The sequence below is a fragment of the Hyperolius riggenbachi genome, chromosome 9 (assembly GCF_040937935.1).
Source record: "Hyperolius riggenbachi isolate aHypRig1 chromosome 9, aHypRig1.pri, whole genome shotgun sequence".
Taxonomy (NCBI): Eukaryota; Metazoa; Chordata; class Amphibia; order Anura; family Hyperoliidae; genus Hyperolius; species Hyperolius riggenbachi.
In genome coordinates this window covers 136,781,853-136,806,858 of record NC_090654.1, presented here as the reverse complement: position 1 = coordinate 136,806,858, position 25,006 = coordinate 136,781,853, and the positions used below count along the sequence as shown (strand labels likewise).

At 43.8% G+C, this 25,006-nt stretch overlaps 1 protein-coding gene across 3 annotated transcripts in view; it reads left to right on the top strand.

Annotated features, from left to right (window-relative positions):
• The window catches only part of DCST2 (DC-STAMP domain containing 2), a 149,213-nt gene that overhangs the window by 117,705 nt on the left and 6,502 nt on the right, over positions 1-25,006 (top strand). For all 3 annotated transcript variants that reach the window (XM_068253567.1, XM_068253566.1, XM_068253568.1), the window contains 3 exons: positions 5,579-5,709; positions 5,798-5,931; positions 24,605-24,698. In XM_068253567.1, coding sequence (XP_068109668.1) covers positions 5,579-5,709; positions 5,798-5,931; positions 24,605-24,698 — 359 coding nt within the window. The remainder of the gene's footprint in view (positions 1-5,578; positions 5,710-5,797; positions 5,932-24,604; positions 24,699-25,006) is intronic.

Here is a 25,006-nt window from a genome sequence, read left to right as displayed (position 1 = left end):
CCCGAGACAGTACAGCCCTCAGCCCCTGAGACCATTCTACCTCAGAAGGTAGTTTTGGCAGCCACTGAGACCTGGGAGGATTGGACAGTCACTCTGAGTCCTTACCAACAGGATGTTCCAGAGGGGAAGCCTGATGGGGTTATGTTTGTGCCACTACCTTTCCGCCTATGAATCTTACAGCTGTTTCATTCCCACAAGAAGGCTGGTCATCCCAGGGCCACCAGAACCCAGAATTTACTGGCCAGATGTGCTTGGTGGCCTACGTTGGCAACAGATTGTAAGGAGTTTGTAAGAGAGTGTGCAGTGTGTGCTAAGAGTAAATCTTCTCGTCAGGCTCCTGCTGGTACTTTGCAACCCTTACCAGTCCCAAGTGAACCAAGGACCCATTTGTCCATGGATTTTGTGGGAGAACTCCCCAGGTCTGAGGGCAAGACGGTCATTTGGGTGGTAGTAGACAGATTCAGTAAGATGGCTCATTTTGTTCCATTGAAAGGACTCCCCTCGGCCCAGGAATTGGCTGATCACTTCATCCAGCACATTTTCCGGCTGCATGGCATTCCGGAAAATGTAGTGTCAGATCGGGGAGTCCAATTTGTATATAAGTTTTGGAAAGCCTTTTGCCATCAGCTGGATATGGACCTTGCATTCTCATCAGGCTACCACCCACAGACCAATGGCCAGACCGAGAGAGTTAACCAGTCCCTAGAACAATTTCTCAGATGTTATGTTGCAGATGCGCAATCCGATTGGGTAAAATTTTTGCCGTTTGCAGAATTTGCGCACAACAACCTGAAAAGTTCCTCTTCAGGATTTTCCCCATTCCAGGTAGTATCGGGAAGATCACCTAAGTTTGCCCCATTGCCGGTGGCGTCTACACCATTCCCGGCCTTGGAGGATTGGCAGAGGGCTTTGAAGGAGATTTGGGGAATGGTTAATAGGAACCTGGGGAAAGCTTTCCAGACCCAGAAAAGACAGGCAGACAAAAGGCGGTCCGTAGAGTGGAAGTTCTCTCCAGGAGACTTGGTGTGGGTGTCCACTCGGCATTTAGCCCTGAAGCAACTGTCACCCAAACTGGGTCCTAGATTCATAGGACCATTCCCAGTGACCAGAAAAATTAATAATGTCACTTATGCGATTGATCTCCCAGCCAGCATGCGAGGTGTGAGATCATTCCATGTGTCTCTATTGAAGCCAGCAGTGCACGTGGATTCCTCTCCCCCCCCCCCCCCCTGTGTTGGTTGATGACCAACCGGAATATGAGATTGAAAAGATTCTGGACTCTCGGTTAGTGCAGAATTCCGTACAGTATCTGGTCCACTGGAAAGGATATGGTGTGGAGGAAAGAACTTGGGTGCCAGATTGTCGCATGCATGCGGAAGAATTAAAGAAAGAATTTCATGACTCACATCCTGGGAAGCCTGGTGGGAAGTGTCCGTAAACCACTCCTTAGGGGGGGGTACTGTAATGGATTGCGGAGATGCCGCCGTGCGGTCGGCTGTCTCTGCGTTCAGACCGGCGGTTTCCGCACAGCAGCGTGCGTCTGGTTTGTCTGAGCCTTCTAGTGCACACAGATGGAGAGCTACGCACGCGCGCTGGGAAGCAGGACCTTTATGCCAGTAGGCGAGGGATCAGTTGATCAGGACGATCAGCTGATCCCAGCGCAGTGGGTGATTGGCTGAGTGGTGCTGGGCGGCGTTGAGGAGCGCTGCACTATATATAGATCTTGCTGGTCAGTCTCTGGTTGTCTGCCGTTGCGAATACTTATGTGTGAGCACTCAGACCTCAGTCAGATCCCACAGTGTGTTAGAACCAGGAGGACCTGGGAATTCACACAGCCACATTACGCTTGTGTTATACTTTAGACCAGTTCCGGGGTGTTGAGACCAAGGACCTCACACCCAAGCTTAGGAATACTGTGTCATTGCTGTGTTATACTTTAGACTAGTTCCTGGGTGTCGAGACCAAGGACCTCACACCTTAGGCTAGGACTCTGCTCTGTTTCTGTTCTGTCGACCTCTCTATTGCTTTCTGATTCGGTACCTCTGCATATCTGCCTACCTGTTGCCAGACCCTGCCTGTACCCGGTTACCGAATCAGCCTTCTGTCTCTAAACCTCATCTGCTCGTGTGTTGCCGACCTTGCCGACCTGGCCTGCCCAACCTTCCAGGCTGTCACTCACTTTTTGAGTGCTCAGTTTATCTGTACTAGCAGTGACACCATTCCACCAAGTGTCAGCTGCAACTAGGACTCCTGCTCCTCAGAGAGTCCGGCCTGTTAGCAGCCAGTGGCCTCTTCCCCTGGAGTCCCCTGGCTGCAGTACAGTCTATTACCTGATTTTTAGATATCCCTGGTTGCCAGGTTCTCACTATTCTCTCTCTCAAGGAGATAGTCTCTGCACTGCCCAGGGCCACCTGCCCCTCAGGTGGTTCTTGGCCCAGCTGCCTATATCTCCCGCTTCTCGGGAGATAGCCTACAGTTACACCAAACACTTACACTTTATTAGGTGTCCAGAAGTTAGTCATACTTGTATTATTGGTGATTCTGCAGATCATCCATAATCAAGTATACATCTGTATTATTGATGATTCTGCAGATCATCAATAATCAGATTATCTCTGTATGCTTACACCGATCATTACACGGGTGCCCAAAATTGCCCCGACTCCTAGACTCTGACTCCAACTCCACAGCCCTGTATCTATCTATGTGGGTTTTTTTCCTGGGATAATATGAGTGACTCTCGTGCTTCAAAGGAAACCTGAGACTAATGACATGAAAAAATTTAAACATACCTGGGGCTTCCTCCAGCTTCCTTCAGGCCATGGGCTCCCTTGATGCACCCCTGGGCCACCTTGATCCTCTGATAGCCGTCCCGGTAAATCCTTCAGTTGCTGCATACTGCGCATGTGTGGCTCGGCCCCGCTTCTGTCCCTGGGAGCTTATTGCGCCTGCAAAGTAGTAAAGGAGGCTGGAGAAAGCCCCAGGTACATTTACATTCTTTTATGTCTTTAGTCTCAGGTACACTTTAATTCATGATTTATCTTTCTTTTTTTGTTTTGTTTTTTACCTCAAAACTAATTATAATGGATTGATTATGACGAATTTAAGTACTCCTTGACCCCTTCCAAAGTCCCCCATATGTACAATATTTGAGAACGTATGGTCTACCACATGCACAGATGTTCCTTCAGAAGATCACGTTAAGCCAATCTAAGTGTCTAATGTAGAATGATTACTGTTGCAACAAGCAGCAGTAATCATTCCATTGTAAATGGAATTCCCTATACCTATAGCAAGCCTATTAACCCTTTCTAACCCTCCCAGCCTCCATAAAACACACTTGTAAAATAGAAAAATAAGCCAAAGTGATGGCATTTTAAAAAACAATACAGAAATTGTTACCTTAGGGACAGCCAATCAGATTTGTTTGACTTATTTTAATGGGAACATTTCAACTGCTTCAGTTCTCACATTATTAATACTAAGGCACCCAAAGCTCACAAACTTGGTAATTGAGTGATTGTGTGTCAGGGTCAGAAAAAGGGGGCGAACCCAACAACAACCAAATATATAACCAGGCAATGCTAGATCTTCAGCTAGGTATTGATAATGAATATGAATATATATATATATATATATATATATATATATATATATATATATATATATATATATATATAAAACACTTTTTAAAAAAAAAATTTCCTCTTAAAACAATTCTTAGCAAAAAGTACCACTCAAAGAAATACTAATTTGTTGTGAAAAAAGCAATGTATTGATTATTTAGGTGTGATAAGTAGTGATAAAGTAGTGGTAAAGTTATTGCTGAATGAATGGAAGCAGCGATTAAATGTGAAAGTTGCTCTGGATTTTAAAGGGAAAAAACCCCTAAGAGGTTAAGTGGTTAAAACAAATCTGAAGTTAAAGTTTTATACATTCCTATGCAAAGGGAAGGCTCTGGATATCGTAGAACCATCCCCGTTGGAAGCTATTTGTTCTTCTAGTTCTTTGACACTCCTCGTGCTCAGGGACAAGACAAGCGCATACGTACTGCACATACAGGGGAGTAATTACAAAGGCTACTCCAGGAGTGCCAAGGAGCAATTCAACCAAGCTTCAGATTTCCTTTAAACGTTTTGTATGCTCCATCAAGTATGCATTTGTATTGTGTAAAGTTATTTCTCCATTCAAAAGTGCCTACCAAAATAAAATTTTGTATATTTTAAACTCTACATCTTTTTTTTGTAACAGCCCTTGGTGGAAGGAAGCTGAAACCTGAAACCCCAGAATTACCTACTGTTTTGTTTTTTTTTGCCCTGTTAATTTCTCACAACTCAAATTAGTGGCCTGTTTGTTGGCCGAGTTGCTATATTATACTCTATAAAGTATTTATTAGTACCAACACAGAATTGTACCATGTTAGCTATTAGTTAGGGCAGGAAGTTCTGAATCGGGATGATACAATTTACTGGTTTACGTTAACATTTTCAAAGGATATGTTTTCTTTAGTTACAGAAAATGGAGCCTGAAGAAGGTATAAAAAAAGACTGAAAGGTCATGCTTTTAATTTTTTAAAGTATACCTGAGGGAAAAAAAGTGTAAAAACTACGTACTTACCTCAGTAGTGGAAAGCCTCTGAATAGTTCACCATTCCAGCACTAGAACCATCTAAACATATTCAATAACAGCTTACCGAACATGTTTCTTGTGGCCGCGCACCCATCTTGTACGAGCCAATCCAGACTTGGCATTCGTGAGTAAGGTCAACAAAATGCTCGGTAGAATGAAGCCACTAATCCATTGCTTTTTTTCTCTGTGCACAAGAGCTTCACTCTACTGGACATGCATGGACTTAACTTGTGCATGCCCAGAACAGATGAGCTCATCAGGTCTGATTTAAGTGGCATGGGGGCCCTGGAGCAAATGGTAACCTGGAGGCCCCTACTCCCAGCAAAGTCAGCCCCGAACCAGCTACCACACCCTCTCACCTTGGTAGTCTTCCCTCGACTGCTCCTTAGAAGCCCCGGGATGATGTGTGGCTGCATTGTAATAACTCACTTTTAACTGTGCACTGCTTGGCCTCTGTCTTCAGCCCTGCTGCCTGCCTCTTCTCCATGAGGCATATGCTATGTGTAAATAACCCGTGCTGGGTTATGGAGAAGAGGCAGGCAGCACGGATGAATATAGAGCATGGATGGAGCAATGGGCCGGTATAGGTTGGTTAATACAATGCAGCCACACATTGTGCAGGGGCCCAGGAACTCAGGATCAGTCTGGGGAAGACCACCTGGGGTGGTTCGGTGGCACAGGGGCCCTGGGCAATTGCCCCCTTTGCATTAATGGCAATGCCAGCCTTGCTGCTCAAACACCTTCCGGAGCACAACTAGAAGAAGAAGGTCCTTGGGGAGAACAGTGGCCTTGAAAAAAACATCTGGAAAGCCTCTCGGCAATCCTATCATCCTGATTCAAAACTTGCTGCCTATGAATGTCTATAAATTGAAGACCTCCTTATATACAGTATATTTTGTCTGTAACTTATTGGCAGGAGGTCAGTAATTGAAAATGTATATATTTGTAGGAACGAGTCTGCTTCCTATACAACAAACTGGTCACCAAGCGTCAGAATATTTTATGCACTTTATGGAAAACCATGCGGATGAACACCGAAGATGAAGGCCATTCCAGCATCCCCCTCATCCTTGCCACAAAGTAATTTCCACTAATTATTCCTATAGAACTTTATATTTTGTCATTTCACTCAGGGACTAACACATCTCCCTGTCCATTCTGACTACAGGTGCCCAGGATTAAGCTGCATTGTTCGCCTTATGGGTGCCGACGGATATGAGTGTTACTGCATGGCGTGTGCCAAAATGAGCACACCCCACACCAATGAAGACTTTGTGTCTTGTATCACCCCTAACTGTCGCGGTAGGTCACCCACATGTACAGCAATCCCAATATATAACTACTAGCTAAATATCCCAGGCACTTTCCACCTGCCTACAGTAATGCAGAAAACAGTAGATTGTACCAAACATTTTGTCAAACACCAATGTACCAAACTTATTACCGCATTGAAAAGTAACATTACTGCCTAGCGAGGTACGAGGTAAATTACCGGCTCGTGCGGTAAATATCTCAATAAATGTCAATTCAAAAAGATAAGAACATTCAGTAAAGCAAGTATAATGTTCAGCATTATACCTCCAACCAGGAGCTGTCGGTAGCTAACAATCAGCATGAAGTAAAATTGATAACAAGGGAGACATTGAATAGGGAGAGTCTCCTGGCCCTGCTACTCACTGCATCTGATGCACTGCTGGTCAGGAATTCACACATAAAAAAAAAACACACACACACGAGTGCACTAGAAGGAGACTTTTAAAAAGGCTTTTCTGTATCCCTTTTAGGCCCTGTTCACATTACAAACTATAGCAAACTATTAGCAAAATCACAATCGCTGGACATGCAGCATTTTGGGAGCGTTTGTGCTTCAATGTAAAGTATTGAAGCGCTGGCAAATCGCTCATGAATTGCTACAAATAACGATTTGTATGCGATTTTAAATTACTGCAAACTATAAAAAAAAAATTATAATAATCTGAAAGGGCCAATCAGAATTAAAATCGCTAATTGCAAATCGCTATCACAATCGCTGGCAAAAAGCTTACACTTTTTAAAATCGCTACCAAAATTGCCAGAAAACGCTCATGAAATCTCTTAGAAAATGCTAATTAAAAACGCTAGCGATTTGTAGTGGGTTCCAGGCATGAAACAAGCATGTGGAAAATCCGGTCAGACTTCAGTCACAGCAGCTGATCTGCATGCTTGTTTAGAGTCAATGGCTAAAAGTATTTAGAGGCAGAGGATCAGTAGGACAGCAGGCAATTATTGTTTAAAAGGAAATAAATATGGCAGCCTTCATATCCCTCATACTTTAGTTTCCCCTTAACAACCTCCACTCCACTTGAAAAGCTTGTCTGAAGCATGGCTGCAGGGATGTGGTCCCGTTTACACAAAACCGCATCGGTGAAGACAGGCCTTAAAGTGTCCTTGTTATAGAATATAAATAAGTTGGAGTAGATCACATAAAATAAGGTAGACAAATGTCCCTTTCACAGCTTGCCTAACATACTGTTTAAATGCCAGTATGAATATAGGAGGTGCGATGACAATGATGGATCTGGTGATAATTTAATGGTACCCAGTACTCTGTTTTGTTACATTGGCATGTGCTGTAGAATATGTGTGTGCGCATGAGTATGGGTCATTCACTAAGCAAAGTAAAAGTGTCCACACCAGAAACTGACATATGCACTTTTACAAAGCCACATGCATGCTCAGTGAACACTGTATTGAAATTCACTGAGGCCTTGTTTCCATCTATGCACTTCTGTCCGCTTTTCAGCAACATGTATCAATCTGTAACATTGATGTGCTGATAAAAAGCGGACAGAAGCGGATAGAAGCGCACTAAGTGGAAACAAGGCCTAAGGTAAATCCCTGACATCTGCAGTGGTTCAGTGTTCGCCTACTAAATAACAAGTAAAGCTGCATTTATTGTATAGATTTACAGTGAGTCTGGTTGTATTTTAAACATTTTAGTAGTTAGATACTGATTATTTTTACATTTACTTTGAACTTTTCATTTAACACATTCTTATAATGATAGAGGTACATTTACTTGGAAGGGAATAGACATCAGAGGGTCACATTATTAAAAGGGGCTTGCTGATTCTACCATAAGCCCTACAGCCATAGGAGAAGCTACTGCCAGTTTCAAAGCATGAGGTACCACTGCCCTTTTGCAGATAGTAGGGATGATGATCAATGAGATGCAAATAAGTTTATGCAAATGTTTGCAATTTTTTATGCAAATATATACAGTTTGAAAATTGACCAATCAATTTAAATCCAGGTTTAAATTGGTCCACTTTGAAGCTGCATATACAGTGGTTTGCAAAAGCATTTGGCCCTCTTGAAGTTTTCCACATTTTGTCACATTACTGCCACAAACATGAATCAATTTTATTGGAATTCCACGTGAAAGACCAATACAAAGTGGTGTACACGGGAGAAGTGGAACGAAAATCATACATGATTCCAAACATTTTTTACAAATAAATAACTGCAAAGTGGGGTGTGCATAATTATTCAGCCTCTTGAGTCAATATTTTGTAGAACCACCTTTTGCTGCAATTACAGCTGCCAGTCTTTTAGGGTATGTCTCTACCAGCTTTGCACACCTAGAGACTGAAATCCTTGCCCATTCTTCTTTGCAAAACAGCTCCAGCTCAGTCAGATTAGATGGACAGCGTTTGTGAACAGCAGTTTTCAGATCTTGCCACAGATTCTCAATTGGCTTTAGATCTGGACTTTGATTGGGCCATTCTAACACATGGATATATTTTGTTTTAAACCATTCCATTGTTGCCCTGGCTTTATGTTTAGGGTCGTTGTTCTGCTGGAAGGTGAACCTCGATTGCCCTGTATTTGGCTCCATCCATCTTCCCATCAACTCTGACCAGCTTCCCTGTCCCTGCTGAAGAGAAACATCCCCAGAGTATGATGTTGCCACCACCATATTTGACAGTCGGGATGGTGTGTTCAGAGTGATGTGCAGTGTTAGTTTTCTGACACACATAGCGTTTTGCATTTTGGCCAAAAAGTTCCACTTTGGTCTCATCTGACCAGAGCACCTTCTTCCACATGTTTGCTGTGTCCCCCACATGGCTTGTGGCAAACTGCAAACGGGACTTCTTATGCTTTTCTTTTAACAATGGCTTTCTTCTTGCCACTCTTCCATAAAGGCCAACTTTGTGCAGTGCACGACTAATAGTTGTCCTATGGACAAATGGGGAATCTGCAGCTCGTCCAGAGTCACCATGGGCCTCTTGACTGCATTTCTGATCAGCGCTCTCCTTGTTCGGCCTGTGAGTTTAGGTGGACGACCTTGTCTTGGTAAGTTTACAGTTGTGCCATACTCCTTCCATTTCTGAATGATTGCTTGAACAGTGCTCCGTGGGATGTTTTCAAGGCTTTGGAAATCTTTTTGTAGCCTAAGCCTGCTTTAAATTTCTCAATAACTGTATCTCTCACCTGTCTGGTGTGTTCTTTAGACTTCATGGTGTTGTTGCTCCCAATATTCTCTTAGACAACCTCTGAGGCCATCACAGAGAAGCTGTATTTGTAGCAATCATTAGGCAATGTCTATGGGCAACTGACTGCACTCAGACCAAAGGGGGCTGAATTACACACACCCCACTTTACAATTATTTATTTGAAAAAAAATGTTTGGAATCATGTATGATTTTCGTTCCACTTCTCATGTGTACACCACTTTGTATTGGTCTTTCACGTGGAATTCCAATAAAATTGATTCAGGTTAGTGGCAGTAATATGACAAAATGTGGAAAACTTCAAGGGGGCCGAATACCTGAATCGCCAAGTACTTTATCCATGTGCAATGCAGGGTGCCTCTTGTTTCTCCCCCCCTTACCTCTCTATAGGATAGGATAGTACATGCATGTCAGTTGTCCTCAGTGCACAATTGTCACTGGCTGCTGGCAGAATGTCAAATGAGGCAATGATGGATGAGAATTTTGGCAAGCAAAAATGAAATGTCTGTAGGATTTCATTCTATACCTTCCTCTGAGTTCACATGGTATTATTAGCATAACTTTTTTTTTTAAGCTACTCTAATCCTTTAACATTACTTTTTTGCTATCCCACACTTCAATGCAGTTATTTTTGTTTACATTAATTTCCATTTTATGAATAGGGCCCTGTGTACCCTGTAACTCATGGAAAGTAAAAGGGAGATAATACACTGGGAAGGGATGGAGGGGATATATTGTCAGGGATGGAGCGGAAGAGTGTGTGCATGCAAATGTGTATGTGTGTGCATACATGCATTAGCTTGTGTGGCATGTGGTTCAATACTGAAGCACCTTGTACCAGCCCTTTTCCAAAATGAATGTATTCATTGCAATCACATTTAAATAGCCTCTGAGACGAAAGAAAGTACACTTCTGATACTTACCCGGGGCTTCCTCCCGCCCCATAAACACGTCTCAGTCCCACACTGTCCTCCCGCGGTCTGCCTTTCAGCTGCGGTGAGCTCCGTTACCATCCTCAGCTGATGCCAGTCAGGGTCTACTGCGCATGTGCAGACCTCCCACGTATGCGCAGTAGACCCAGACTGACGTCACTGAGCCTGGTAACGAAGCTCACCGCGGCTGAACGGCAGACCGCGGGAGGACGGCGTGGGACTTAGATGTGTTTATGGGGCGGGAGGAAGCCCTGGGTAAGTATCAGAGCTGTACTTTATTTAGTCTCCGAGCCTCTTTAATGCTCACTAATAGCATGAGTTACATTTAAAAGACCTGAAGTGTGCCAAAACAAATACAATTCTGGGATGCATAAAACGGGAAATAAAATCATGAGGAATCCACAAGATGCTTGCATACTACTCTTTCTGTAAAAATCGTAAATAAATTGTAAAGGTCACATCTGGAATATGGGATACAGTTTTGGGCAGCACAATTTAGGAAGGACATTGACGTTCTAGAACAAAGACTCAATTATTCAGATGGAAAGAAGGTTCCACTTACCAAAAAAGGTAGTACAAACTATACCTATTTAAACACAAAAAGAGCTGTTCTCTAAGAATCTCTTAAAGGGAAGGTACGAGCATTAGAAAAAAACGAGATCTACTAACCCGGGGCCTCCTCCAGCCCCTGGCAGCCTATTTGTCCCTCGCTGCAGCTCCGGTGCCTGCCGATCCCCTCCGTTGCAGATGCCGACCTCGCTAGGTCGCGCTACTAGTGATCACGCTCACATGGCCTGGAGCATTCTGCGCAAAGTAATGCGCCTGCACAGAACGATCCAGACCACGTAAGCGCAACCACGAGTGGCGCGGCCGCAACCATGCAGTAGATGCTGACCTGGTGACCTGGTGAGGCACCAGAGCTGCGGTCAAGGGACAGATAGGCCACCCCACAACCCTCCATACTAACCCCCCCCCCGTGACTAGTCTTTTTAATTTTTTTCCAAATTAGGGCTCTGCAGCTTTAATTGCTGGCTGCAGAGACACACATCCTTGCACACAAATGAATCCCCCCACCCTTTTCTGCCCACCAACATAGCTTTCTGTTGGTGAGCTCTGATCACTGCTGCAGGTTATTTACTTATTTTTTTATTTCTCTCTTTTTTTTTAAAATAAAATTGAGTATTTTTTTACCCTTTCCTCCCTTCCACCTCCCGTCAGCCATGCACCGCAATCGGCTGTCATAAGCATCAACCTATGAGAGCCAATCGCTCTTGTGCCTCCCTAGGGGACAGTACAACCCTGCCATAGATCACAGCACTGTACAGTGTAAATAGACTGCGGTTTTGCCGTCTAACAGCCTCCTAGCGATGATCACCACTGGGAGACTAATGACAGATTGGAGCTCCATCATTCAAGCGAGGATACGCGCGCATCGGTGTGTGATCCCCAGCAAAACACGCCCCCAGGGCTTGATGCCAATTGGCGTTATGCGGCCCTGGGGGAGCCACCGAGTTCATGCCGATCGGCATGATACAATCGTAAAGGGCTTAAACTGCGAAAAAAAATTGCATTGCAGATAAACTCCTTAAAGAGGAACTGTAACATGAAAAGATCCCCTGGGGGGTACTCACCTCGGGTGGGGGAAGCCTCCGGATCCTAATGAGGCTTCCCACGCCGTCCTCCATCCGTCAGGGGTCTCGCTGCAGCCCTCCGTGGAGTCCATGCAGCGGTGACGTCAATATTTACCTTCCTGGCTCCTGCGCAGGCGCTCTGACGGCTGTCGGCTCCGAACTACACGGAAATACCCGATCGCCGTCGGGTCCGCTCTACTGCGCAGGCGCAAGTGTCCTGCGCCTGCGCAGTAGAGCAGACCCGAATGAGATTGGGTATTTCCGTGTAGTTCGGAACGGAAAGCCGCCACAGCGCCCCCGCTGGAGCCAGCAAAGGTAAATATTGAACTGACAGTCGGCACAGTCGCCGGCTGTTCGGAGGGCTGCGGCGAGACCCCCGTGGGACAGAGGACGGCGTGGGAAGCCTCATTAGGATCCGGAGGCTTCCCCCACCCGAAGTGAGTACCCCCCAGGGGATCTTTTTAATGTTACAGAGTCTCTTTAAAGAGGAATTCCAGTGAAAATAATTTTTACAATAATTATGTATAAATGATCTAGTCAGTGTTTGCCCATTGTAAAATCTTTCCTCTCCATGATTTACATTCAGACATTTATCACGTGGTGACATTTTTACTGCTGGCAGGTGATGTCACTGGAAGGAGATGCTGCTTGCTTTTTTGGCAGTTGGAAACAGCTGTTATTTCCCACAATGCAACAAGGCTCCCACAGTGTGATGTCAGTACCTCAGTGCTGTGATGCAGAGATGGCCCAAACAGTTCACCCGGTAGGTAGTCCGCACGGATTTCAGCTATCCGTGCCCGCCGGTAACGAACACATGGCGCATTCCCTCCCCCTATACCTCGTCATTGGGCTAAACTTTGACCCTCTGCATCACAGTCAGCAGACACATGGCAGCCAATTAGGCTGCACTCCCTCCTGGACCCCCGCCCCTCCTTTAAAAACGAAGCAGCATCAGTCATTTTCTCAGTCTGCTGCTGCTGTTTTAATAAGAGCAGGGAGAGACATTGCTCGAGATAGGGAAAGCGCTAGTTAGCTTGCTCCTCGCTGAAATTTGTTGCTGAACGCACCCCAAAAAAGTTCTTTTGAGAGCCAATATTCTTCTGATGTGTTTTTTTTTTTTTTATGTGTGTGTAGCACTGACATGCATAGATACAGCCCTGTCGCAGCTGGGCCTTGCTGTACTGTGCCAGGCCCAGCACACTGTATGATACCAGTGCATTTCTTCCCACTGTATTTGGCCTCTTGTACACTGCAAGCGATTCAGATTCATATTCCGCTTTTTAATCAGTTTTTACATCCAATTCCGATTTGCAGTTTGCTCCCTGCACACTGCAAATCGGAATCTGAATCGGATGTAAAAACCGATTAAAAAGCGGAATCTGAATCTGAATCGCTTGCAGTGTGCAAGAGGCCTTTGTGTGATTTAACTTACTAAAACATAGCTCTCTTTGTAGGTGACACTGCATAGATACAGCCCACAGACAGTTGCTGCCTGCTGGTATTTGCAGTCCAACCACTATGTATGCCAGCACACTGTATTATACCAGTGAATTTCTTCCCACTGTATTGATTTAAAGAGAAACTCCGACCAAGAATTGAACTTTATCCCAATCAGTAGCTGATACCCCCTTTTACATGAGAAATCTATTCCTTTTCACAAACAGACCATCAGGGGGTGCTGTATGGCTGATATTGTGGTGAAACCCCTCCCACAAAGAAATTCTGAGTACGTACTCTTAGCAGTTTCCTGTCTGTGAACCCTGTTGCATTGTGGGAAATAGCAGTTTACAGCTGTTTCCAACTGCCAAAACAGCAAGCAGCTACAACACTTGCCAGCAGTAAAAATGTCACCATGTGGTAAATGTCAGAATATAAATGAGGGGCGGAGCCTGGACGCGCCGCTAAGAGGACGCATGTAGGACTTGCTCCGATCATCCAAGCCTTACCGAGCACCCTTGCCTCACGGAAACCTTCTCTTCCTCACTAAATTGGAACTGAGAAACTCCAACGCACCCCCGAGATGGGCCCGAAGAAGGCTGGAGCCGATATCGACCCTGGAATTCCAGAAATGTTTGCCCGTAAGAGCAAGCCGGGGAACTCCCAAGATGGCGCCCGCCCGCCTAGCGATGCAGCTCAGCCTCAGAGCAAGGCCTCTCCCACTGCAGGCACAGCGACCAAAGCAGACCTGAAGCAGCTTTATCAAGACATCGAGAAACTGATAAAAACATCTAACACCAGCGTGGTTAAGGAAATTAGAAGGGAGATTTCAGCACTAGGTGATAGGCTGCATGAGTTAGAGGAGGAGGTGGATGAGGTTAAGGCCTTTTGCACACAGACAGAACAAGATCTAGCTGAGATCCACACTGACGTACAGGCCCTTAAAGATGGTCAGGAGGACCAGGAGAACAGAGATAGGAGGAATAATCTCAGGGTAAGAGGGGTTCCGGAATCGATCTCAGAACTAACTCCTTACCTTGAATCCCTCTTTGCCTCCTTACTGCCCGATCTCCCTCCCGCTGCATTACGGATGGATCGAGCACACAGAGCGCTTAGAGCTAAACCGCGGGATGATGAGCCTCCGCGTGACATAATATTGCGGTTCCACTATTACAGCACTCGTGAAGCAATTCTATATCACTCACGCAACTCGCCTGACCTCACTTTTGGAGATGATTAAATCACCTTTTTCCCTGATCTATCCCAGATCACTTTAAAAAGAAGGAAGGAAATGAAGCCCCTAACCTCTCTCCTAGTACGCAATAAGGTTAAATACAGATGGGGATTTCCGTTCAAACTTATCGTAATACATAACTTCAAATCGTACTACATAACGGCCGGCAGCTTGTGGTCCACGGTCCGCATATGATTCAGGATACGCTTGACAAGCTAGTCATTGAGTCTCCTGAGAGTCAGGCATCACCTGCAACCACTCCCCAAGGTCGGGTGGCTTCTCCTCGGGTCACATGGACAAAGGTGAGATCCAGGAAATCCATGCGTAATGCGAATCAACGTGATCATCCTGTCAGCACTGAATACTGAACTGTGTCTCTCCTTTCAGCCCAATTTTCATCTCCTCATTTTTGCTCGCTTGCGAAAAGAGATGATATTCTGTCTGCCCTGTTTGCTACTTTAATAGGGCCTAAGTCGGACCCAAGGCCTGCGCCACTCGGATTTGGCATCTGAGGCATACCGACCCCCACGGAAGCTGCACATACCACTCACGCAGCTAACTTGAAGTCTATTAGGGTTGTCAAAGAGTTGACTCCCTACCTTGCCAAGTTCCCTATGACAGAATTATTTTTATGTTATCCATTTATGTTTTTTTGTGTTATGTTCACTTGGTTACAGGTTATTATCGTTGCACAAGCGTACAAGCATCAAAATGTATTATATAACTGGTATTCAGTCCTCATTGTTATTATCCCTATGGTGATCTCATTGGTATATACTCCTGTGCTGTCATTGTTATACGAAGGCATGACCACAACACATTCAAAATGAGTCAGCCACCGACGACAGGTGCCCCACCGAATCCCTCTATCAACGCAGTTCTTATTGATCTTAAAATTGTTACTCATAATGTTAAAGGTTTGAATGCACCTCAAAAAAACGAAGAATGGTGAGCAATTTTTATAAAAGTCAGAATGCAGACATACTCTGCCTCCAGGAGACTCATTTTAAAAAAAGGCCCTGAACCAAAATACTGGCATGCTTCAGCCCCATCTAAAAAATGTGGGGTGGCCGTGCTCTTTAAGAAAAACAATACACTAGAGGTGTCTAAAGTAATTAGAGACCTTGAGGGCAGATTTCTCATTGTTATAGCCTCAACATCTAGGTGTACATATATAGTTGTAAGCATATATGCTCCCTCTGAAGGGTTGAAATGTTTCTTAAATGCTCTTGCTTCTAAAATTGCATTGCACAGAGAAAGCAAACTACTTTTAGCCGGAGACTTCAATACAACCTTGGATGCACCTCCTGCTAACTCGACTTTGCCTAGACCTCCTAGTAAAGCTCTTATATCTTTTTTACAGGAGGTTAATGTCTGGGATGCTTGGCAGGCGTCACACCCGGGAGAGAGAGGGCACTCCTTCTATTCGCACCCACACGGCACGTACTCCAGAATAGATTTTAATTTTTATGGATGCAACCCTTTTAGAAAGGTCTGGCACAATAGATATGTCAGAAATCTCTTGGTTTGACCATGCCTCAGTTAGTGCCCTTATATCCATACAGGGGCCCCCTACGCATTTTCAGTGGTGATTAAACGAATCTTTACTAAAAGAACATGAATTACAGGCAGAGGTCTCTGAATCTCTTAAGCAATATCTCTCCCATAACTCTCCGAATGACACTTCTAGGAATATGCACTGGGCAGCTCTGAAGGCTACAGTTAGAAGTACACTGATTAAAATCTCCTCCCTGAAAAAGAAAGCTAATGAGCTTAGAACTAAAAAAATCCAAGCACAAATTAAAAACTTAGAAAAAATACATGCTGACTCTGGGGGGGCAGGATGTCCTGGACCAGCTTCTGGCATTAAGACAAGAGCTACACGCTATCCTCTTTAAGAGGGCAGAACGCTCTTTAAGACTTACAAACCAAAAGATTTATGACAAGGCCAATAAGCCTGACACCCTACTAGCACGCAAATTATCCCAGAGGCTGGCCCAGAACAGAATACACCCCATCAGAGACCAGCAAGGGAAGAAATCCTATGATCCTTCCCATATCATAGACCTCTTCTCTCAATATTATACTAACCTATATGATGGCACTACGACGGATAAATCTAGGGTGACAGCCCGGTCCATCCTCCAATATTTAGACAAAATTCAAATACCATCCTTCTCCCAAGAGGATATATCTAAGCTAAATGCTCCCATTTCTCCCAAAGAGGTTGAGCTTACCATCTCATCACTAAAGAACGGTAAAGCCTCTGGACCAGACGGTTATACAGCCCTTTTTTATAAAACATTTAAACTACAATTAGTACCAGTACTAACCTCTCTTTTCAATAAACTATTATTAGGGGAGGAGGATCTATTACCAGAGTTTCTTCAGGCTTCAGTTGTAGTTATCCCCAAACCAGGAAGAGACTGTGCCGAAATTTCAAATCATCGTCCAATCTCTCTAATAAATTCGGACATTAAAATATTTTCAAAAATACTGGCCGACAGATTAAACAGTTTACTCCCAAAGGTCATCCACCCTGATCAAACAGGATTTGTAATGGGGCGTCAGACTACTGACAACATAAGAAGAATGGTGAGCACAATAGAGGTCATGAATCATGCTAGAGGGCCTTCTCTGCTTCTATCACTGGATGCAGAGAAGGCCTTCGATAGAGTTGATTGGAGATATCTACGTTTAGTATTGCAGAAATTCGGGATTGCTGGGGAATTCCTTAACGGAGTACGAAGCCTGTATACACATCCGTTGGCGTTGGTTTGTAATATGGGGTTGCGATCCAAGTCTTTTCCGATTTTGAACGGCACTAGACAGGGGTGCCCTCTCTCTCCCCTCCCTTTTCGCCCTGTGTATTGAGCCTTTTGCTCTATTGGCTCGGAGTGATGATAATGTTAGGGGTGTGAGGATTGGAGGGGAGGAATTTAAAATTGCATTGTTTGCAGATGACAGAGTGTTCACCCTCTCCAGTCCTCACACCTTATTGCCAGCTTTATTTCAGCTTATAGATGAGTTTTGTTCTGTATCTGGCTTTAAAATTAATCACTCTAAGTCGAAAGCAATGGCATTTGGGCTGACGCAGTTGCAACAAGAAGCTTGGCCACCTCCTTCAAATTTAAGATTCAAAATAAGGGTCTGAAATATCTAGGGGTTACCTTGACGCCCTCTATTGCGCAACTCTATTCAGCCAATTATACTCCCATTATTTCAAAGCTACACACTTTGCTGAATGAGTGGAATCAATATAATATCTCCCTGACCGGTCGCATAAATTCCCTTAAGATGACAGCCTTGCCGAAAATCCTCTACCTTTTTCGAGCTCTCCCCATTAGGATCTCTCTCCCTGATATCAAAAAACTACAGTCACACTTCTTGAGATTTTTATGGGCGGGCAAAGTCCCTAGAATAAGCTATCAATATTTAGCTAGAGGAAAAAACCAGGGTGGTTTGGGAGCACCTATGTTACTTAAATATTTTTATGCCTCTAGGCTAGCTCAATTAGCACAATGGTCAGCACCCAGGGGTTCAATTAGATGGGTCGACCTCGAGGCAGCCCTATTACATCCCTTTCCTCTGTCATCTCTGCTCTGGACTAAACGCCCTTTTTTAAATAAATCAGGACCTATAGCTGTAATCCTGGAATCCTTATCTATCTGGAAAGGACAACAATCCAGACTTGGGCTCCTTTACAAACGCTCCCTAGACGAATTTGTTCTTTTTAATCGTGACTTTCCTCCGGGACTGGAAATCCAACCATGGGTAAATTGGCTGAAGTCGGGTCCCTTTACACTTAAAGATATAGCTCCTGGAGGTATCATAGCCCCTTGGGAGGAAATCTAGACTAAATTTAAGTTACAGGCACAAGATTTTTTAAGATACCTTCAGGTTAGACACTTTGTGCAGGGTTGCGCAGTGGAGGGTCTCGAGATCTAAACACCTCCTATCGCTAGAGAATTCCACTCCTATAAGCATACCCCTGGTATGATATCATTGTTTTATCACGAAATCTGGTACCGGCATCTGGAAGAGATCTCCCCTGCCATGATTAAGTGGCAGGAGAGACTTCAGAAAGTATGGTCCCTGGATGATTGGAAAACTATCTTCCTGGACCTAGCTAAATCCTCTAGGAACAGCCTAGTCAGAGAAAGAGGGTACAAAATTCTCTACGACTGGTATAGATCTCCTGCACTCCTTTTTAGAAGGGGTCTTTCCCCTACTGATATCTGCTTTAGAGGTTGCGCACAGCAGGCAGACCATGCGCACTGTTGGTGGCTCTGCAAGATAGTGCAGGATTTTGGAAACTATGCTTCCAACTGGCTTCTGAAGTCTTGAATGTAGAGATTACCCCAGACCCATGGGTGGCCCTGTTTGGTAACACTGATCCTCTCCTTTCTAACCATAACAATAAATTGTTAGTACACTTCTGTAATGCCACTAAGGCTATTATCGCAAAAGAATGGAAATCTTCTTCCCTGGCAAAAACCGCCCTTAAGCACAAAATTAATGAATACTATTGGATGGAGAAGATAACAGCTTCTTTATATGATGAGGAGGATCGGTTTGACAAAATATGGTCGCCTTGGGCGGACAGATTTTTGTAAGATTGTCTTATCCAGAGGGTTTATGCTACTATTTTCTTTCTCCCCTGGTAACTCTTGTGGACATTTCGGACCATCTGGGCCAAGAGCTATTATATGCTTTTTGTAGATATATGGGACTAATACACCACTGTAATTGCAGTTATGATAATGACATGGATATTGATTTGACATTATCTTGTAGTTAATCATTGACTGATACCAAAATGAAACTTTTGCTTACTGAAACATGCTGTATGTAAAAGAAGTTTTTCAATAAAAGCTTTATTGTTGAAAAAAAAGAATATAAATCAGGGATTTAAAATATTTTACAATGGGCAAACACTGACTAAATCATTTATACATAATTATTGTAAAAATGAAGCGCTTTTTTTTATTACATTATTTTCACTGGAGTTCCTCTTTAACTTACTAAATCATAGCTGAGAGAAATGCCACATGGTACAGCTTCAAGCCATCTATAATATCCTGAAGTAGAAGCTGAGACGCTACTAAGTAGCTGCGCAAACTTCTCTGGCAGCGCATGATTTACCTTGTGGAACTAGTGGAGAGAGATGCCACAAGGTACAGCTTCAAGCCATCCATAATATCTGGATGTAGAAGCTAAAAGGCTACGCAGAAGTAGCAGTGGGTCAGAATGAATTTATGTTGGCCCCCACACAACAAAGCCTGTCACTGAACGGGAACTCCGTCCGGCATCATGGTAGTTACATATAGTTATTTGGGTTGAAAAACAACATACGTCTATCGAGTTCAACCAGAGAACAAAGTACAACACCAGCCTGCTCTCTCACATATGCCTGTTGATCCGGAGAAAGGCGAAAAACCCTTACAAGGCATGGTCCAATTAGCCCCAAAAGGGAAAAAATTCCTTCCCGACTCCCGATGGCAATCAGATAAAATCCCTGGATAAACATCACAATAACCTAGTAATTGTAGCCATGGATGTCTTTCAACGCAAGGAAAGCATCTACGCCCACTTTAAATGCAGGTATAGAATTTGCCATAACTACTTCCTGTGGCAATGCATTCCACATCTTAATTACTCTTACTGTAAAAAACCCTGTCCTAAATAAATGGCTGCAAGGGATTGCGAAGATGCCGCGCGCATCAGAGAGTGGCATGGCGGCCATCTCCGCGTCTCGGCCGGCGGTTTCCGCCGCGCAGATACACGATGGAATTATGCTACGTGTTAGCACTCAGACCCATAGTCAGATCCGAAAGTGTGCCTAGAACCAGCAGGAGTTGGGGATCCACACTTAGACAGATTATGTTGATAGCTTAAAGTACTAATTGAATTGTATTATTTGTTATGACCCTCTGCTAGCCTTGACTACTCTTCTGTCTTGTGATTCTGTGCCTTTGCCTATCTGATCCAGTTGCCGACTTGGCTATCCCTCACTCTGATTCTGTCTTCCGCCTTTGTACCGTATCTGTCCATGTGTTGCCGAACCTGCTTGTCTGACTCTTCTGCCCTCACCAGGGAGCTAGTCCTAGTGAGGGGTTCTCAGTTTAGTAATCACCTGCTCCTCAGGTTGATAGCTGCAGTATAGTCTGAATCACCTGCTCCTCAGGTTGATAGCTGCAGTATAGTCTGAATCACCTGCTCCTCAGGTTGATAGCTGCAATATGGTCTGAATCACCTGCTCCTCAGGTCGATAGCTGCAGTATAGTCTGAATCACCTGCTCCTCAGGTTGATTAGCTATCATTATATGCTGTCTGCGTCTCCTGCCCCCCAGGGGATCACCTGTTGCAGTACAGTCTGAATCACTCGCTCCTCGAGTGATTTCGCTACATTGTCTTACTGTGCATCACCCGCTCCTCGGGTGTACCTATCATTACTCCTCTGAGTCTCCAGCTTACTGGAATACTTATTACTGTGTTGATTAGAGATACCCTCTTCACCAGCTCCTCTGGACAGTGGGTATCTCCATCTACATTTACTGTTGCACCAAACACCATCTTACATCTTTGTATCCTGTGTGTCTTGCTATACTTGTATTATTGGTGATTCTGCAGATCACCACATAATCAGGTATAACATCTGTATTATTGGTGATACTGCAGATCACCAATAATCAGAAAATCTGTTCTGGCTGACACTGATTGTTACAATGGCTAAAACGTTTTTCCTCCATGCGCAGATCATGTCCTCTAGTCCTTTGAGAAGGCCTAGGGACAAAAAGCTCATCTGCCAAGCTTTTATATTGCCCTCTGATGTATTTATACATGTTAATTAGATCCCCTCTAAGGCATCTTTTCTCTAGACGAAATAAACCCAGTTTATCTAACCTTTCTTGGTAAGTGGGACCTTCCATCCCATGTATCAATTTTGTTGCTCGTCTCTGCACCTGCTCTAAAACTGCAATATCTTTCCTGTAATGTGGTGCCCAGAACTGAATTCCATATTCCAGATGTGGCCTTACTACAGAGTTAAAAAGGGGCAATATTATGCTAGCATCTCGAGTTTTTATTTCCCTTTTAATGCATCCCAAAATGTTATTAGCTTTAGCTGCAGCGGCTTGGCATTGAATACGATTATTTAACTTGTTGTCAATGAGTACTCCTAACTAGTCCTTCTCCAAGTTTGATGTCCCCAGCTGTATCCCATTTATTTTGTATGGTGCCGGACCATAGGTACGACCAAAATGCATGACTTTACATTTTTCAACATTGAATTTCATCTGCTATTCATGTGTCCATATAGCCATCCTATCCAGATTCTGTTGCAATATGTCACTCTCTTCCTGCGAGTTTATGATTCTGCACAATTTTGTATCATCTGCAAAAATAGCAACATTGCTTTCTACTGCATCTACTAGGTCATTAATACATACAGGAGCACTGGACCCAGTACAGACCCCTGTGGGACCCCACTGCTAACAGTCACCCATTTTGAGTATGATCCATTGACCACAACTCTTTTTTTCTGTCCATTAGCTAGTTCCCTATCCATTCACACAGACTCTTCCCCAGTCCTTGCATCCTCAAATTTTGCACAAGACTTTTGTGGGGAACAGTGTCGAAGGCCTTTGCAAAGTCCAAGTATATCACATCTACAGCATTCCCAATATCCACATTAGTGTTCACTACCTCATAAAAGCTGAGGATGTTAGTCAAACAGGACCTGTCTTTAGTAAACCCATGTTGATGCTGAGAAATAAGATTATTTTCTACTATGAAGTCATGTATAGTATCTCTTAGTAACCCCTCAAATAGTTTGCATACAACTGATGCTTACAGGTCTATAATTTCCTGGATCTGATTTTTTACCCTAAGGACCCGAGGATGCATGCCATCCGGGCCAGATGCCTTGTCTATTTTTAATTTATTTAGACTTGCCTTCACTTCTTCCTGCGTTAAGTATTTGATATTACAATATTATAATTGGAAGATTGAGACTCTTCTGCATCTGTAATTTGCAACAGTGATGTTTCCCTTGTGAAGACAGAAGCAAAGAAAACATTTAATAACTGACTTACCTTGGTCATCCACCATTAAGTTCCCACCCTCATTCTTTAGGAGTCCAATACAGTCAACCTTTCTTTTTTTAGAGTTGATGTACTTGTAAAACTTCTTCGGGTTAGATTTGATATCCCTAGCGATTTGATTTTCAGCTTCAATCTTTGCCAGCCTAAGATCCATTCCGATCACCATCACATTTTTCCGGGATGAAAAAATAACGTCCATTCCCCACTCCATCTTGGTACACCACAATCTTCTCTGGCAGCACATGATTTACCTTGTAGTACTTGTGGACGGCCATCACTACACAAACATTGCCACCGAGTGGACTGACATTTTATGTCCTGAGAGTGTCAACTAATGACAACCCTTTGCGGCTGTTTGAGCCGGTGCGTTAAAAAAGTGAGTTTGGTCTGTCAGTATGAAGCAGTACACTACTTACACTACCTGATCCATGTATACACAGGCAAGATGTTTTAAAGCACTTTATGCCTCCAATTTAGGAATGCAATGTGATTTCTGCCCTTTAGGGATTATAACCCTAATTTACGTCAAATACGTAATTTTCCCAGGGACTTTTGGCATGTATCCCACTCCGGCATGCCTCCCTCCAGGTGTTAGACCCCTTGAAACAACTTTTCCATCACTTTTGTTGCCATAGTCTTTGTAGGTTTTTTGCACGAACTCAAACTTTTTCGAAAGTTTGCGTCCGTGGACCCAAAATCTGACATTCGAGCCATCTCTATGAGGCGCTGACATCACACTGTGGGAGAGGTTTCACCACAAAATCAGCCATACAGAGCCCCCTGATGATGTTTGAGAAAAGGAATAGATTTCTTGTGGGAAAGGGGATATCAGCTACTCATTGGGATGAAGTTCAATTCTTGGTTATGGTTTATCGAAAGGGTCAAACAGGCTCCATTTATATAAAATATAAAGTTTATTATGAAAACATTAAAATATGCACCATAAGTGTTAATTAAGAACTTGGGCTTATTTAAACCATCCCGAACACCATTTTATTTTTTTGTTTTTAGTAAATGAACCTCCACCCTACCAATTGCGTATCTAGGTACAGTACCAATACTGGGTCCCTAAAAATGTCACTTGCCTAGTTGTGATGTTATTCCTTGCTTCTAATGCTTCATGAGTCTTTGAGCCCCAACAATTATGCAGATCATGTGTTCTGACTCCATTAGCTGCATGTCTGTGACAGGTGAATATACATTCTGTCGTGTGCCTTGACAATGGGAATCCTGCTTGGACCCCAAAATGATTATTGACCCAAAACAATAACCCAAAACACACAGCAAAAGTGGTGCAGAAATGGTTAACAGACAACAACATTAACATTTTGGAGTGGCCCAGCAAGGGTCCTGACTTGAATCCAATTGAGAATCTGTGGAGGGAGCTAAAGATGAGGGTGATGGCATGAAGACCCTCCAACCTGAAAGATTTGGAGCTCATTGCTAAAGATGAATGGATAAAAATACCTGTGGAGACAACCAAATGGCTAGTCTGCAATTATAGGAAGTATTTGATTGCTGTAATCGCCAATAAAGGTTTTTCTACTGATTATTTAAATGTCAATAAAACCTGAGAAATGTTTTTCCCACAATAGTGCCTCTTGTACATCAACTAATTATCTTTTGGGAGACACCTATGTTATTTCCTGTCAAAAATTACTTGCTGGTTGAATAAAAGTAACTTCAAGTGAAAATTTGCCAGTGGTATGAATAATTATGGCAGCACTGTATGAACTCTTCCTGTTATCTAGGGCAGCACTCTCCAACCCTGTCCTTGATGCCCACAAACAGTGCATGTTTTATGAAAATCCACACAGGTAGTTAATCAGCTCTGCTGAGACACTAATTACCTCACCTGTGCATGTTTGTGGTTTTCTGCAAATCATGTACTGTTGGTGGACCTTGAGGATAGGTTTGGGGAACTCTGCTCTAGGGTATATTTTGCTGTACTTGTTTCACTTCAGAGCAAAGTATGCTCAGCAATTGGATTCAGACACTCCGGTGTACCTGTGTCTCCTCCTTCCAGTGCATGCGCAGACACATAAACAACCCTTGCCTTACACACAGAAACACTTCTAGTTGCCTACATTATACTGTACATGCACATCCCCTGCACTGCAACTAACTTTGCCTTTTCTCATAGGTCTGTTCTGCAAGAGCTGCAGTGAGATCCTCAACCGTGTCTGCAACATCTGTATGGGTCCCCTGTCCTATAGTAAGAACCTGGATGAAGAACTGTAAGTTTGTGTCTATGTTGCAATGTAAAGTTCCCTACACCAGAAAGCTGTGCAGGTCCTCTAAAGGGGAAACATGACTTATATGTCTCAACTGTCCCCCTTTAGAGGGACAGTCCCTATTCTTTTAACAAAAATCCCTCAGCTCCACTTTGCTCCTTAGTCTTTACTCTTTCAGGTCTAATCCAAAGTTCATCTGCATACAGGTAGTCCAAGGTTAACGAACGAGATAGGGACTATAGGCTCGTTCTTAACCTGAACCTGTCCTTAAGTCAGGACGCTGTGGCATCGGTGTTCCCTGTGCTTCCAGT